Below are 14,717 nucleotides of genomic sequence, written 5' to 3' on the forward strand. Positions count from 1 at the left end.
ATTTCAATAAATTTCTGCATTTACAAACTAATGAAGAGTAGCAGAAGGCTGATCTTTATCAGTGGGAGATGAGAAGGATTGCCAACTAGCAGAAGGATATTTTTGTGGTTGACAGTAGTGTTTACTGTTTTGATTGTGATGATGGTTTCACAGCCATATACATATAATGAAACCTATCAAATTATATACTTTAAATATTGCTGTTATTGTCAGTTATACCTCAATAAAACTTTTTTTTTAAAGTATTTGCATTCCCTACTTGCAAGGACTGAACCCAAACAGTCCCATCCCTCTTTCCCCTACAAGTATCATTCACACATTCCTAAGAGTTCATATATCCGAAAAGCATCTTGGGCTAGGCAGGAAGAGTCCTCTCTTCTTCTGTTAACCATCTCTTGAGTCATCCATTTCCTCAAACCTGTACCTTCCCCCACATTTCAAACCAAGTCACGGGTCTCACTGATCTCAATCCTTCTTCCAACTCCTCCTCATTTTCTAAGATATTCCCGTGAACACAGCAATAGCCTTTTCTACCCTGATCTGTGTCCATTTCAGGTTCTTCTCATCTTCATCTTTTAGCCACAATGAGGATTGTACTGGCAGGCAAACTTTTAAGAAAGAGACCTGCTGTTTCTTAATCTCAATTTTTTTCCAGCTTCCCAGCCATTCAGGGACTAATTGCTGAGCTTCACTTATTTCTAAGGCAGCGGTTATTAAAGTGTGGTTTCAGGACCAGGAGGATCACTGGGGAACCTGGGCTCCCATCCCAAACCCAAGTCACAATTTCTGGAGGTGGGACCGGGAGATCAGTATTTTAAGAAGACCTCCAGGTGATTCTGCGTGCCCCCGTTCTGAGGCTAAAAAGCGAGGATATGAAGAACGTTGAAAGAAAGTTCACCTGTGAATCTGATCACGTGATGGGGGGCATGGGTTAAAAAGCGTGTGCGAACTAATAAAGAATTCATTATTTGGCCAGAAAACCTACCCAGCTCCTAAGAACTTTCCCGAAAGATAATGGTTTCCGATATTCACCTCAAGAATCGGCGGACAGGGCAGCAAGGGATCTGTCTCTGGCACAGAGTCCCTAGCTAAGCTTCTTGGGGCAGCAGCTCAGCGGATGATCAAGAGTTAATTCCAGGCACTCCGACCCCAACCCCCGCCGTCCTGCGCATGCGCGGCCACGAGGCTTGGCGCTGAGCAATCCTTCCAGATGCTTAGAGTGGACAGGGCGAAGGATGGCTGGTCGCGTGGGGGACTTGACAGGCAGACCGGGAACAGTTCGAGGTATGCTTGGAGTCTGCCCACCCTAAGCCGAGGTGCCCCGGGTGATCTTGTCTGACAGGCGGTTTCCTGAGTCCACGAAGAGTCAGAGCCGCCAGGGTCGCTCCTGGGCACGAGAGCTGGTCGGTGTCGGCCTGGAGTTTCCTGGTCAGCCCTCGCTGGGCGTTACGTTCAACTGGATGAACGCCAGAAAATTGGGGGAATCACGGCTCGCTAACCAGCCGATCCAACCAGGAAAAGGCTACCTGAATTTGTATTAGAAAGCGAAGAAAGAAGAGATCACGATGATGGATCAGTAGTGTCATTTTTGGTAAAGGCGGCAAATAACATACCCTTAGCCACCAAGGCAAATGCTAAAATCCTCTCCTCAGGCTTCTTTCCAGTTATCCCAATTGCGATAGAATCAACCCCCTTTGTTTTAATATCTCACCACTTGGAATGGGGAAAGTGTGTCCAAGAGGGGTAATGCCAGATTCCTGGATGATGGGGAGGAAGCTTAATGAATTCTAGTAGAAAAGCACTTGGAAATTAAGATTTCGTTTTCTCCTTCCCTTCTTTTATACCTAGAGGCTGTTTCTGGTGGTCTAGTCTCAGAAATCACATCTCTAGTTTGCACGGTGATTCCCTTCTGAGCCCCGTGGTGCCCGGTTGCCTCCAGGCCTTAGACTCCTTTGTGGACCTGAAAGTCTTACAGAGGAAATGATAATTCTCCTCTTGTTCGAAGAGGTGTCCATTTACTGCCCACGGAGATTCAGTTCAATTGTGATTCTCAACAACACCTTCTTTCAGGTAAGGAGCAACATTGTAGTATATCTTAGTGTTTTAAGGGGATAGAATATCACCCCATGCTGGTGTCTTCAAATGATAATGGTATTCTTCACTACCCATATCCACACTCTGTTAGACAGGCAATACTATCTCTTTTAGTGCTTCAAGTGTAGTCATGCAACTTTATCAAATTCTCATGAGGTTACCCCCTTTTTTAGGACTCCAGAGTCATCTATTTTTGCCTTTACAATCACCTCAGTACCAATCTGTCAATGTTTGGTATGTCCTCTTTATGATCTTTTCAAGTCCTCTCTCTCATCTCCCATAGGGTCATATTTGAACATTTGGAGTCTGTGACATGGATCCAAATACTAACTTCGTCACCGCCTTCAGTAATTTTACAGTTCTATTGCCCCACATTTTAAGTGTATGATAGTTTATATCTTGGGGGTTGTCTTGAGAATTGTGTCTATATATTACTCCAAAATAAAGGACCCCAAAACTTAGTGACCTAAAACATCAGACAGTTTTAAACCATTTTATTTCTTATGGTTTGTAGGTGACTAACTTGAGTTGGGTTCAGCTGGGCGGTTTTTTCTCCTGATAATATCTGGAGGCCACTCAGGAAGTCATCTAGAGGCTTTGCTAGAGCTGGGATCTAAGACAGTATCAGTCACATGTGTAACTTGCTGCTTGCTATGGCTTCGGTCATGTATCTCCAGCAGGCTAGCCCAGACTTTTTCACAGGACCGCTGATTTCCAAACTCAAGGAAAGGGAAAGCTCTCTGATATGTAAGCACTTCTCATACCTATGTTTGTGTTACATATGTTAATGTTTTATTGGTCAAAGCAAGCCGCGTGCCCAGTTCCAGAGTCATTGTAGAAGGGGAGTACACAAGGATATTGATACTGGGAGATATGATTCATTGGGTTTTGTTACTACATATGAAATATCACACATGAAATATCACATATACTAAATGAGATCCTATGTATAAAGCTTGGAACAGACCTGGTTCATGGTAAATCCTTTATAAATGTGGCCACTATATTCATAGTAAAATCATTTATTTTTATTTTTAGAGCCTTTATTTTACCCATTTATTTTTATGTGATGCTCGCATGTACTAGGCAAGTACTCTACCACTGAGTAAGATCACTTGATCCTGACTTTGTTTAGAAATGCTGCAGGGTGTCATTTCCACATCATGTTATTATTTTTTTTTTCATTTTGATTCTCCCATTGTTGTTGTTTCTTGTGAACTTTACCTTCTATTGCCTTTGCTTTCACTCTAGATCCTGCCTCTTTTTAGTCTCTGAGCATCTTTATTATATTTTATTTTATTTATTTCCTATATTAGAATTTGTCCTTCTATAAAAATCTGTTACAAGGCATCTCATCCTTTCTGAGAATCACTGCAGAATTGGACCTCTTCCTTGAAATTTTATGTAAATTGATATATTTATCACATGTTTAGGTTTCTTAGAATGTGTATAAAATAACATTTTTATTTTAGTTATACAATTATACTAAAGTCCATTTGGAAAAACACAAATATAGGAAAACACAAAACAGAATTTAGATATCCTACAACTCCACCATCTAGAAGTGGTCATAGCTAACATTAATGTATCCTTTATATCATTTAGCTTACTAATTTAACAAATATTTGCCATTGATGAATGTGTATTGGTTAATAAAATCATAGCTTATTAATTGTTACTAGTCATGTAATATTATTAGTTATTGAGATTTTACTTTGTGCCAGTACTGTTCTAAGTTCTGGGGATATAGTAGTGAACTTTATATAGAAAAAGCCTGTACCCTCATGAATTTTATATTCCGGGGGAGGGGGGGACAGAAATAAATGAATGTATATTGTGTTACCACATAATGATAGCAATTATAAAGAAATTAAACCAGGAGTATCAGGATTTTAGCAGGAAACATAAGGCTTATTCAGTGGAGTAATTTAGTTTCATGAAAATTATGGGTAAGATTACAAAAATTATGCAGTAGAGAGCAACCTTGGGTATACAACAGTGGAAAGCCATTATTACATTTAGACCTTAAGTGACTAGGGAAGAGACTGATTACCAGATCCTGGAGGATAGAACCACTTGATATAAACTTTGGTCTTTGCTTAAAGAAATACAAGTACAGTTGGCCCTCCTTACCCACAGGTTCCACATTCACAGATTCAACTGTGGATCAAAAATATTTTGGGAAACAAACAATAAAAATAATATAAAAATTAATGACTACATAGTATTTACATTGTATTAGGTATTACAACTAATCTAGAATTGAATTAAAGTATATGGGAGAATGTATGTAGGTTATATGTGAATACTATGCCATTTTATATAATGGACTTTAGCATCTGCAGCTTTGGAAACCATGAGGGATCCTGAAGCAATTTCCTGCAGATGCTGAGGGAATGACTGTCTCAGCAAGAAAAGATCAGGGATGTAGTGACCAACTTACCTATCTGCTTGGTATTTAGCACTAAGAATCTCATATCCTAGTAGTCCCTCAGTTTTGGGCAAACAGGACAATTCTACTATTCTCCTACTGTTGTACAAATTTCATTGTAAGCCAGAACATGAAACCACAGGTTATGCAGTTTATCAATATCAACCTCCAGGGTCACAAAACAAATGCAAAGTAGATATGGAAGGGTGAAAGAAGACTATCCATTGCAATCTACCCCTTTATTCTCCAGTATACACTTTTATCAGTTGTTTAGATTGTTATGCTTCTGAGACAGCAGAAAAACAAAATTTCTTAAGTTATCATTCCCTTGCAGATTGACATAATCAAATCATACTTGCACCTAAAACCTAATTTCACTACCACTAGTGCTCTTTGTACAAGTTAGTAAGGAAAGATGAAAAAAAGATATCATTTTTATAATAATAAGTGTATTTTGGAAAAAAATTATCATAAAACATGTTATAGTTTGTACTGTTCATAAAGTCTAAGTTAATAATCCTAACAGTCTTCTTTCATCACCTATTTCATTTCCTTTACCCTCTGGCAGCAGCTTGGTGGTTCAGAGTTCTTTACCTAATTAAGTAATATAAACCTTCTTTCCTAGGTCATTTGGGTTCTTGGTGATGTTTTCTCTTTCAGACTCCTTCAGGGTACTAACTGGGCCTGTTAGACTTGAGAGAATAAAGAGGCACCCCATGAATTCTCTGACCTCCAGAAATATTCTTCCTTGCCCTTAGACAGTAGCAACAATTGAGATCAGTCATTTTGGCCAATAGAGCGATAACTTCTCTACCTGTTGTTTGAATAGCATAAGGAACCCAAAATGGCCCAGAGGCAGTCTTACCTTCAAATTTTAAAAAATTGCTGCTTTGCTTCATAGTAGAAGCATTTCTCCTTTCAGTACTGGAAAACTCACCAAATTCAAGATTATGGATATGAAACAAAATAATACAAATGGATTATTATGTGTATGAGACTAACCATTATCCTTGCTTCTCTGGTTCCTGTACCTCTTTATGTTTTCTGGCCATGGAGAAAAAAAAAAAAAAAACTTTGTTTTCTTTAGTTTAGGAAATATATTGCATCCTACATGGCATCATCCCAGACTTAGCCTTTAGAAGATCATCCCACCATTATCTCAATCCACATACTTCTGGATGATGGGGCATATAGATAGACTCATGAATTACAAGTATATGAACTCACTGATGTACTTCCTTCCTTCTCTTATTATGCAGTTCTAGGTTGGCACTTATTTTCTTTAAGCACTTGAAAAGTGATATTCCATTGTCTTCCAGTTTCCCTGATTTCTATTGAAGTTAGTGTTAAGTGATAATTCTCCATGGGCTCCATATGTTTCTGCATATTTTACATGCAGAAGCTGGCTGCCTTCGTTCTAAACTATTTTTAAAGAATATTGTATAATATCTTTAAAGAACATTTGAACATAGTGATAGTATCATTTGGAGGTGATAGTAAAAGGTCTCAGAGATCTTTTGCAGTATATCAAAGGTGCAATAAAGGAATTTGGCATATTTGGAGAAAAGGGGTCTTCCCCGAAACAGATAAAACTCCTGTATGAAAACACGGATGAGGTATGAGGCACTAATGAGTATTTCTGGCTTTTTTTTTTTTTTTTTTTTTGTACCAGGGATTGAACCCAGCTTAACAACTGAGTCATACTCAGACCTTTATTTTTATTTTGAGACACAATCTTGCTCAGTTGCTTAGTGCCTCACTAAGTTGCTAAGGCTGGCCTTGAACTGATGATCCTCCTGCCTCAGCCTCCCAAGACACTGGGATTACAGGCAGGTACCACCCACACCCAGCAAGAATTTGTCTTATTCTCTTTATCGTTTGTCATCTTTATCAGCTTTGTAAATCCAGTCTGGAGCTATAGCTCCAATATCAGGAAGAAAAAATAAATAAATTCTCAAAAGTCAGTCTTGCCACATTGGAAAAGTTCCTTACATTGAAACCAAGTATTTAAGAGATGTTATCTTGACATTTAAAAAGTCACCAATGTACAAGTCAAACTTGATAAAGACTGCTCATGAGGTTTTAGAGGGAAGGGAGGAATCTATTGGGAATGGGACTAGAGCCCACCCATGTTACATTCTGACAAATAATTTGTCTATTCTGACAAATAACCCATGTCCTGAGCTAACCAGGGGTCATTAACCCCACAACCCCAACCAGAATATTGTAGCTCGGATTTTTTAATCAAGAGGCCTCTAAAACTGAAATCCATGGTGGCACCTGATAAAGATTTTAATTTACCAAGAACATTAGAAGTTGGTTGACCTGTGAGCAACCATTGAATTGCTTGAAACCAAAAATAAAATACTCATTATATACAAATATAGAGCCCTTTTTACCCTTCACTCTCCCCATTTCTGCCCAAGTCTTTATCCTCACCTCAGATGCTTTAAGAAGCATGATTTGGAGTGGCAGTGAGGTTGTCTCTGAAAGTCAGTAAAAGCCATACCCACCCATTTGAATATGATGGGAAGCTTCAGGAAGAGGAGGGAGTCAAACTTATGGTTCTGTTAGGTACAGGAGCCCAAGTCACCATCCTACTGGTCTCACTGGAGGAGGAAGTACCTTAATTACCTATTGGAATTGGTCAGGGTTCACAGTGGAGGAAGGAGGCATACAGGACTTCTAGGTGGAATCTTTGGACTAATGAAGTGTATTATTGCTGTTGCCTCTACATCTAAATGTTAAGAGGAATTGATGCTTGTATTTCAGTATTACTTAAGTTCCAGAGGGAACTTAACTGCATGTAGAGAACTGATAGCAGTCCTTTGGTATCTTCATAACATGGTGATTCATTTGACCTACAATCTTTGTGACTAATGATCATATTTACTGGAGCCTCCATAAGAGTGAAGTGTCTCCCTGGAAGCTCCCATTGGGATTTTGAACATTGGCCTTTGAAACCAATCTCTGTTGTATTTTCAGCTGTCAGGACCATTAGCAAAGGTCTGGCAATGGGGTGCCTTTTTTAGTGAATACCACTGAACAGTGATGGATAGTCAAGAAATTCAGGGGAGCCTTTATGTGCCCTACCATCAGAGACATCTGGTATCGTGGACCACAGGAATGATCTCAAAAGATTTTTTACTTGACCTTCCTAACCTTGTCTTGATCCATACACCTTAGTTAGGAAGTTTATTCATGAAAAAGGCTGTTTCCAGAAAGGGATCATGTCTTCTTGTTCATTTTATTTTTCTGGTAATAATCAGGATAAAAAAAGATGGAGGAATATATAAACCATTTTTAAAAATTCAGAATTCCCTCATTACCATTTGTAAACCTGATGCTTCTTCTTTTCCTCTAATGGCAGATCCTGGCCATCCTGATTGGTATACCCACCCAGAGACAGCCTAGCCAAAATGAACCTTGTGGAGTTCAAATTTAATTCTAATTCATCTATCTGGATTTTTCTTCCTTATCTTTTTCTTTGACAACATGTCTGGTTTTGGTTTTTCTATTTTTTTCAGTGCTGGGATCAAACCCAGGGACTTGTACACGTTAGGCAAATACTCTATCACTAAACCACTGTTCTAATCCCCAGACAGAATGTCTTAAATCATAAAGATAATGATCACTTAGTTGGGTATACTGCTTATCAAATATACTTATAGTTGCTCATATAGATCAAGGTGGGGCACATAATACATCTCTGTGAGTTTTATGAAAATTCCTTATCCCTCTCGATCCTGACCCTTTGGGGGAAAGGTTTGAGAGTAAATAGAAAATGATTGGTAAAAATGTGAATTATAGCTGCCATAAGAGGAACACTGATTTTGTGATAGTGTAGTGAGAACAATGACCTCAGCACCATAGATCCCAGGAGGTGGGATACTTATGATCCTTGTCTTTCATGACCCCTCTGGAACCATCCTCACAATACATAATGCTGTGGTCCATCTCCCCCAAGTTCATTGTGTTTAGCTGAATCTGCCATCCCCTGTTAAATAGTTCTGACCATAATTTGATCATACTGTTTTTCTTACTCTTACTGAGATGCCTATTCAAAAAAAAAACAAATTATGGGCTGTAGTTGTGACTCAGTGGTAGAGTGCTCACCTAGCACATGTGAGGCTCTGAGTTTGATCCTCAGCACCACATATAAATAAATAAAATAAAGGTATCGGCCCACCTAAAACTAAAAAAAAAAAATTTAAAAAAAATGATGACCCTAGCTTCTGCACTTTTCATGAAAACACCTGTTAACACATCAGATGTATTCTTACAGAAAAAGTAGGATAGATTTTTTTTTTTTTGCAGTGCTGGGGATTTGAACCCAGGGCCTTGTGCTTGCAAGGCAAGCACTCTACCAACTGAGTTATATTCCCAGCCTGGGATAGACTCTTGATTCAGTACCCTAGTCTTAGCAGTTTTCAGTGATTTATATTAATCATTTTGTAGTCTTGTGTTTCACACTACAGATTGTTACATACAAATATAAATCTATTTCATTCAACAATTCTAGTTTGATTTATTCATTTTTAAAAATAGCTAATACATGCAGGTGATAAAAGAATCAAGCATTACAAAGGTGTATACAATAAGAAGTTTCTTGGAGACAGACATGATGAGTACACCTGTAATTACAGCAAATCAGGAGGCTGAGGCAGGAGGATGGCAAGTTCAAGGACAGCCTCAGCAACTAAGCAAGACCCTGTCTCAAAATAAAAAATAAAAAGGGCTAGGGATAAGGCTCAGTTTTAGAGTGCCCTGGGGTTCAATCCCCACTAGCGCGCGCGCGCGCGCGCGCACACACACACACACACACACACACACACCAAAAAAAAAAAAACTTTCTTGGAATTCTACATATATATGGTTATCTGTCTCACAGGGTTTTTTTAGGCATAATCACTACTATTATATTCCTGTGTATTTTTCCTAATGGCATTTCTATAACCTGTTTATGGGCAAAGCAAGGATGGCCCTCTATCTGGGTGAGAATATAAGCCATTAGCCATAATTTTCATAGTGAAATGTCAGGTGTACAGCTTGATTCTCTCTTTTGGAAACTTGTGGAAATTTTCACAAATAAATTCAAACAGTTGTATGAAAACTCAGTATTGAAGTGATTGCTATACTTAAGGACTGGGATTGCTCATATTTGTGGCTTTATTGTACAAGATGTTTGAAACATGGTACATGCTCCATTCATATATTAACAATAAACTTGGGCTGGGGATATAATTCAGTTGGTAGAGTGCTTGCCTGGCAAGCACAAGGCCCTGGGTTCAATCCCCAGCACCACAAAAATAAAATAAAATAAAATAAAATAAATAAATAAATAATTTTACACCATTTCTAAAATTGAAAGAAGATGTAAAAGAAGCCGGGCATAGTGGTACATACCTGTAATTCCAGTGAGCAGGGAAGCTGAGGCAGGAGGATCACAAGTTTGAGGCCAGCCTCAGCAACTTAGTGAGGTCCTAATCAACTTAGTGAGAACCTGTCTTAAAATAAAAAAATTTTAAAAGGAACTGGGGATGTGGTTCAGTGGTTAAGTACCTGGATTCAATCCATGGTACCACAAAAAAAAAAAAAAAAAGAATTGAAAGGTTTTGATTTCCTCCCCACCCCCCCCAAAATAGCTGGACAATGCTAGATAAAGCCCAACCAACTTCTGTTCCTTTTTCTACACTCTTTCACACTGCTTACCTTACATATGTTAATAATTATATTGCTTGTGTGTTAGCTCTGACTTAGTCACACTTTCCTAATCATAGTGAATAGATTTCAGTATTCCCAAATGTCTTTAACAATCACACAGAGTGTATCTGGTAAGTCACTTCAATAAATGATTAATTTAATCCACTAGTTGTTATTTCTTCCTGGTTTTCTTCTCAGAGGGTAATTTCAGTGTTTTGGAGCATTTGTATTTGTAATTTGTTTCACCTGAAACTTTCTTATAATGTGGAGAACACTTTCCATTTGGATTTTGTTTATTGTTCCAGATATTGAGACTAAGATCAAAATTGGAGAACCAGCTTCAAAGGAAGAAATCACAGCAAAAATTGAACCATTGACTGAAGGGTTTGGTAATCCCAAAGAGGCTGTTCTCCAGGACTCTGAAGGCAGAGAATTCTGTGAATTTGGGGATAAATTGAATAAAAAGGATGAGACCCTCTTTAATAGAAGACAGTATAACTGTGAGGAATGTGGACAAAGCTTTGCTTGGAATATAGACCTTATTCAGCACCAGAGAACCCACTGGGAAAAACCCTATGAATGTGATAAATGTGGAAAGGCCTTTCAAATGAGTTCGACTCTGGTTATGCATCAGAGAATTCATACTGGGGAGAAACCCTATCCTTGTAATTGGTGTGTTAAAAGTTTCAGTCGGAGTTCAGACCTTATTAAACATCAAAGAGTTCACACTGGTGAAAAACCTTATAAATGTGATGAATGTGGGAAAGCCTTCAGTCAGAGCTCAGATCTTATTATACATCAGAGAATTCATACAGGAGAAAAACCTTATCAATGCAACCATTGTAATAAAAGTTTTAGCCAGCGCTCAGACCTGGTTAAACATCAAAGAATTCACACTGGAGAGAAGCCTTATTCATGTAACCAATGTAATAAACAGTTTAGTCAAAGTTCTGATGTTATAAAACATCAAAGAATCCACACTGGGGAGAAACCATATAAGTGTGATGTATGTGGAAAAGCCTTCAGTCAGAGCTCAGATCTTATTATACATCAGAGAATTCATACAGGAGAAAAACCTTATCAATGCAATCATTGTAATAAAAGTTTTAGCCAGCGCTCAGACCTGGTTAAACATCGAAGAATTCACACTGGAGAGAAGCCTTATACATGTAACCAGTGTAATAAACAGTTTAGTCAAAGTTCTGATGTTATAAAACATCAAAGAATCCACACTGGGGAGAAACCATATAAGTGTGATGTATGTGGGAAAGCCTTCAGTCAGAGCTCAGACCTTATTCTACATCAGAGAATCCACACTGGGGAGAAGCCATATCCATGTAATCAGTGTAGCAAAAGTTTCAGTCAGAATTCAGACCTTATTAAACATCGAAGGATCCACACTGGAGAGAAGCCCTATAAGTGTAATGAGTGTGGAAAGGCTTTTAATCAAAGCTCAGTCCTTATTCTGCATCAAAGAATTCATACCGGAGAGAAACCCTATCCATGTAACCAGTGCAGCAAAACTTTCAGTAGGCTTTCAGATCTTATTAACCATCAACGAATTCACACTGGAGAGAAGCCTTATCCTTGTAATCAGTGCAATAAAATGTTTAGTCGAAGATCAGATCTCGTTAAACATCATAGAACTCATACAGGTGAAAAACCCTATGAGTGTGATGAGTGTGGGAAAACCTTTAGTCAGAGCTCCAACCTTATTCTCCATCAGAGAATCCACACTGGAGAGAAACCTTATCCATGTAGTGATTGCACTAAAAGTTTTAGTCGCCGTTCAGATCTCATAAAGCATCAAAGAATACATACTGGAGAGAAACCATATGCTTGTATTTTGTGCAATAAAAGTTTCAGTCAAAGTTCAGACCTCACTAAACATCAGAGAGTACACTCTGGTGAAAAACCCTATCATTGTGCTAGTTGTGAGAAAGACTTCAGTCAGAGTTCTGACCTTATTCTTCATCAGCGAATTCACACTGGGAAAAAACCATATCCATGCACACAGTGCAGCCGAAGTTTTTGTCAGAACTCAGACCTTATCAAACACCAAAGAATCCATACTGGGGAAAGACCTTATAAATGTAATGAGTGTGGGAAGACTTTCAGTCAGTGCTCAGCTGTAATCCTGCATCAGAGAATCCACACTGGGGAGAAGCCATATCCGTGTGACCAATGTCACAGAAACTTTAGTCGTAGCTCTGATCTCATTAACCATCAAAGAATCCACACTGGTGGAAAGCCATATGAATGTGATGCATGTGGGAAAACCTTCAGTATGGGCACAGATCTAATGGATCACCAAAGGATCCACACTAAGGAGAAACTGTACCAGTGTGTTCAGTGCAGCATAAGTTTTAGCCAGTTCTCTGATCTTATTCATCATGAGAAACTCCATTCTGGGGAAGATAATCTAAATATGATGAATGTGGGGAAATCTTTATACACCAACTTTACTTAGTTCCAGAGACACCATACCAGAACAAAAATCTTATGAATTTAATTGATGACCAGAAAAGATTTTAGTCAGTGTTTAGCTCTTATGCTTAACTTTAAAACAAAATCCACTAGAGAGAAAACTAATTCACTTTTTAAAATGAAAATTTAATTTGGAACCCAGTCATGACTAAAATTAAGAACTTTGTGGAAGAGTTCTGAGAATTGTGGGAAATCCTTTAGTACGAATAAATTTTTTACCAGTTGTTAGCAACAATAGAAAGAAATTCTGTCTTTGCTATTATGTAAGAAAAGCTCTGGTCTTTTATTAATACATAATCCACAAGAGTTGTATCATTGTAAGAAATATGTAACAACATTAATGTAGAAGTTATCAAATATTTTAAAATTCAGTGTGAAGAGGTATTTAATCAAAACCAGAAGGAAATGTATTACTTTTAGAATCTCAAAACTTAAGTGAGTCCATATTGCCAATGGCATATAAAAAGTTATTTTAGAGAATGTGAAGAAAACTTAAATCCCCTCCATATCTAAACTGGCATTTATTCTGATACCTGACAGCTAAAGTGTCCTACCTTATGCTCATGCTAGGTATCTATGAAGTCCTTGTGTGTGAACACACTATGCTATTGTGGTATCAAACTTACTAACTAAATAATACTAGTGCCCCCTTTTCTGAAAAGTTTTTTGACTTGGTTTGGTTTGATTTGGTTTGTTTTGGTTTGGTTTTCCTAGCGAGCATGAGCTTGTGCAAGTTCCTATGGTGTATACAACAAATGCTGATTTATTTCACTATCAGTAATGCAGCCATAAACTTTAAAATGTGAAATCACTTTTTCACTGCCATTTAATCACAACTTTGAAATGTAGAATAGGATTTTTAAAAGAAAATTTCCTTATGTCAAAATATGAAGATTTTTCTATTATTGGTTATCTTGTCATCTATTGAACAAAAATGGTAACTGTGATAATGTGATTTATAATAAGAAATATATACAGTATTTCCTCCTTATCAACAAAGGATACCCAGTGGAGGCCTGAAACTTTGGATAGCAATGAAACCTACATTGCTATGTCTTTTCCTTCTTAAGTAAGCACTTTTCTTGCAGTTTGGATGCAACTTTTACAGTGCAACACTGAAGCTAGAATGCATTTTTTTCCATTCACAATTTGACAGGTAGAAGATTCATTCCTACCATAGATTTTAGCAATCTCAGAATACAATTTTTTTCCCCTAAGTCAAAATTTTACCTTTTCACTAAAGGAAGTGTCTTGACTTTGGTATATCCACATTGTCAATATTACCACTCATATGTATTGGGTCCATTACTTAGTAAAAAAATAAAGGTTACTTGAACACAGTATGATATAAGATGGTCTGTCTGACAACCAAGACAGCTACTAAATGACTAATCACCAATGATTTAATCAACCATGCGTACATTAATGAAGCTTCTGTAAAGGCTCAAAAGGACAGGATTCAGAGACCTTCCAGGTTCGTGAATTCAGAAGGTACCTGGAAGGTGGCCCACCTGCAGAGGGCATAGAAGTTCTGTTTCACTTCTCATACAACCTTGCCCTCTGTATCTATTCCACCTGGCTGATCCTGAGTTGCATTATTTTATACTAACCAGTAATCTAGTAAGTAAATCATTTTCCTCAGTTCAATGAGCCATTCTAGCAAATAATCAAACCCATGGAGAAGTTTATAGGAACCTCTGACTTATAGCCAGTTGGTCAGAAGCACCAGTGAAAATATGAACATGGAATTTGTGCTGACAGTCTTGTGAGACTGGGTCTTTAGCTGGAGAAGTCTGAGATAACTCTAGGTAGGTAGTGTCAAAATTGAATTATATGACACCCAGTTGGAGTTCAAAAACCCCACGCATGTCTGGTACATGTGTAAGTATAGAGAAGACAGCAAATTTTTCCTGCTCAGTAGCTAAAGTAATGATCTGCATGATTAATTTGTATGGCATATTCTGTCAAAAAAAACTTTTGCTCTTGTTTTTCAAGTGGTAGC

General features: G+C 37.9%; 1 protein-coding gene across 2 annotated transcripts; it reads left to right on the plus strand.

The window, feature by feature from the left end:
* Window positions 1-1,179: 1,179 nt before the first annotated feature.
* Window positions 1,180-13,998, plus strand: LOC306642763 (uncharacterized protein). Of its 2 annotated transcripts, XR_013758676.1 has the most exons (3): window positions 1,180-1,284; window positions 1,849-2,070; window positions 10,534-10,669. XR_013758676.1 is itself a non-coding variant. In XM_079108523.1 (2 exons), the coding sequence occupies exons 1-2, from the start codon at window positions 1,236-1,238 to the stop codon at window positions 12,696-12,698; spliced, it is 2,214 nt and encodes a 737-aa protein (XP_078964649.1). In that variant the 5' UTR covers window positions 1,198-1,235; the 3' UTR covers window positions 12,699-13,998. The 2 variants fall into 2 exon arrangements, 1 of the variants encoding a protein (XP_078964649.1); XM_079108523.1 differs by lacking the exon at window positions 1,849-2,070 and having other exon boundaries at window positions 1,198-1,284; window positions 10,534-13,998.
* The last annotated feature ends 719 nt before the right edge of the window (window positions 13,999-14,717 follow it).

Source organism: Sciurus vulgaris, assembly GCF_902686455.1.
Source record: "Sciurus vulgaris genome assembly, chromosome: 13".
NCBI classification, from domain to species: Eukaryota; Metazoa; Chordata; class Mammalia; order Rodentia; family Sciuridae; genus Sciurus; species Sciurus vulgaris.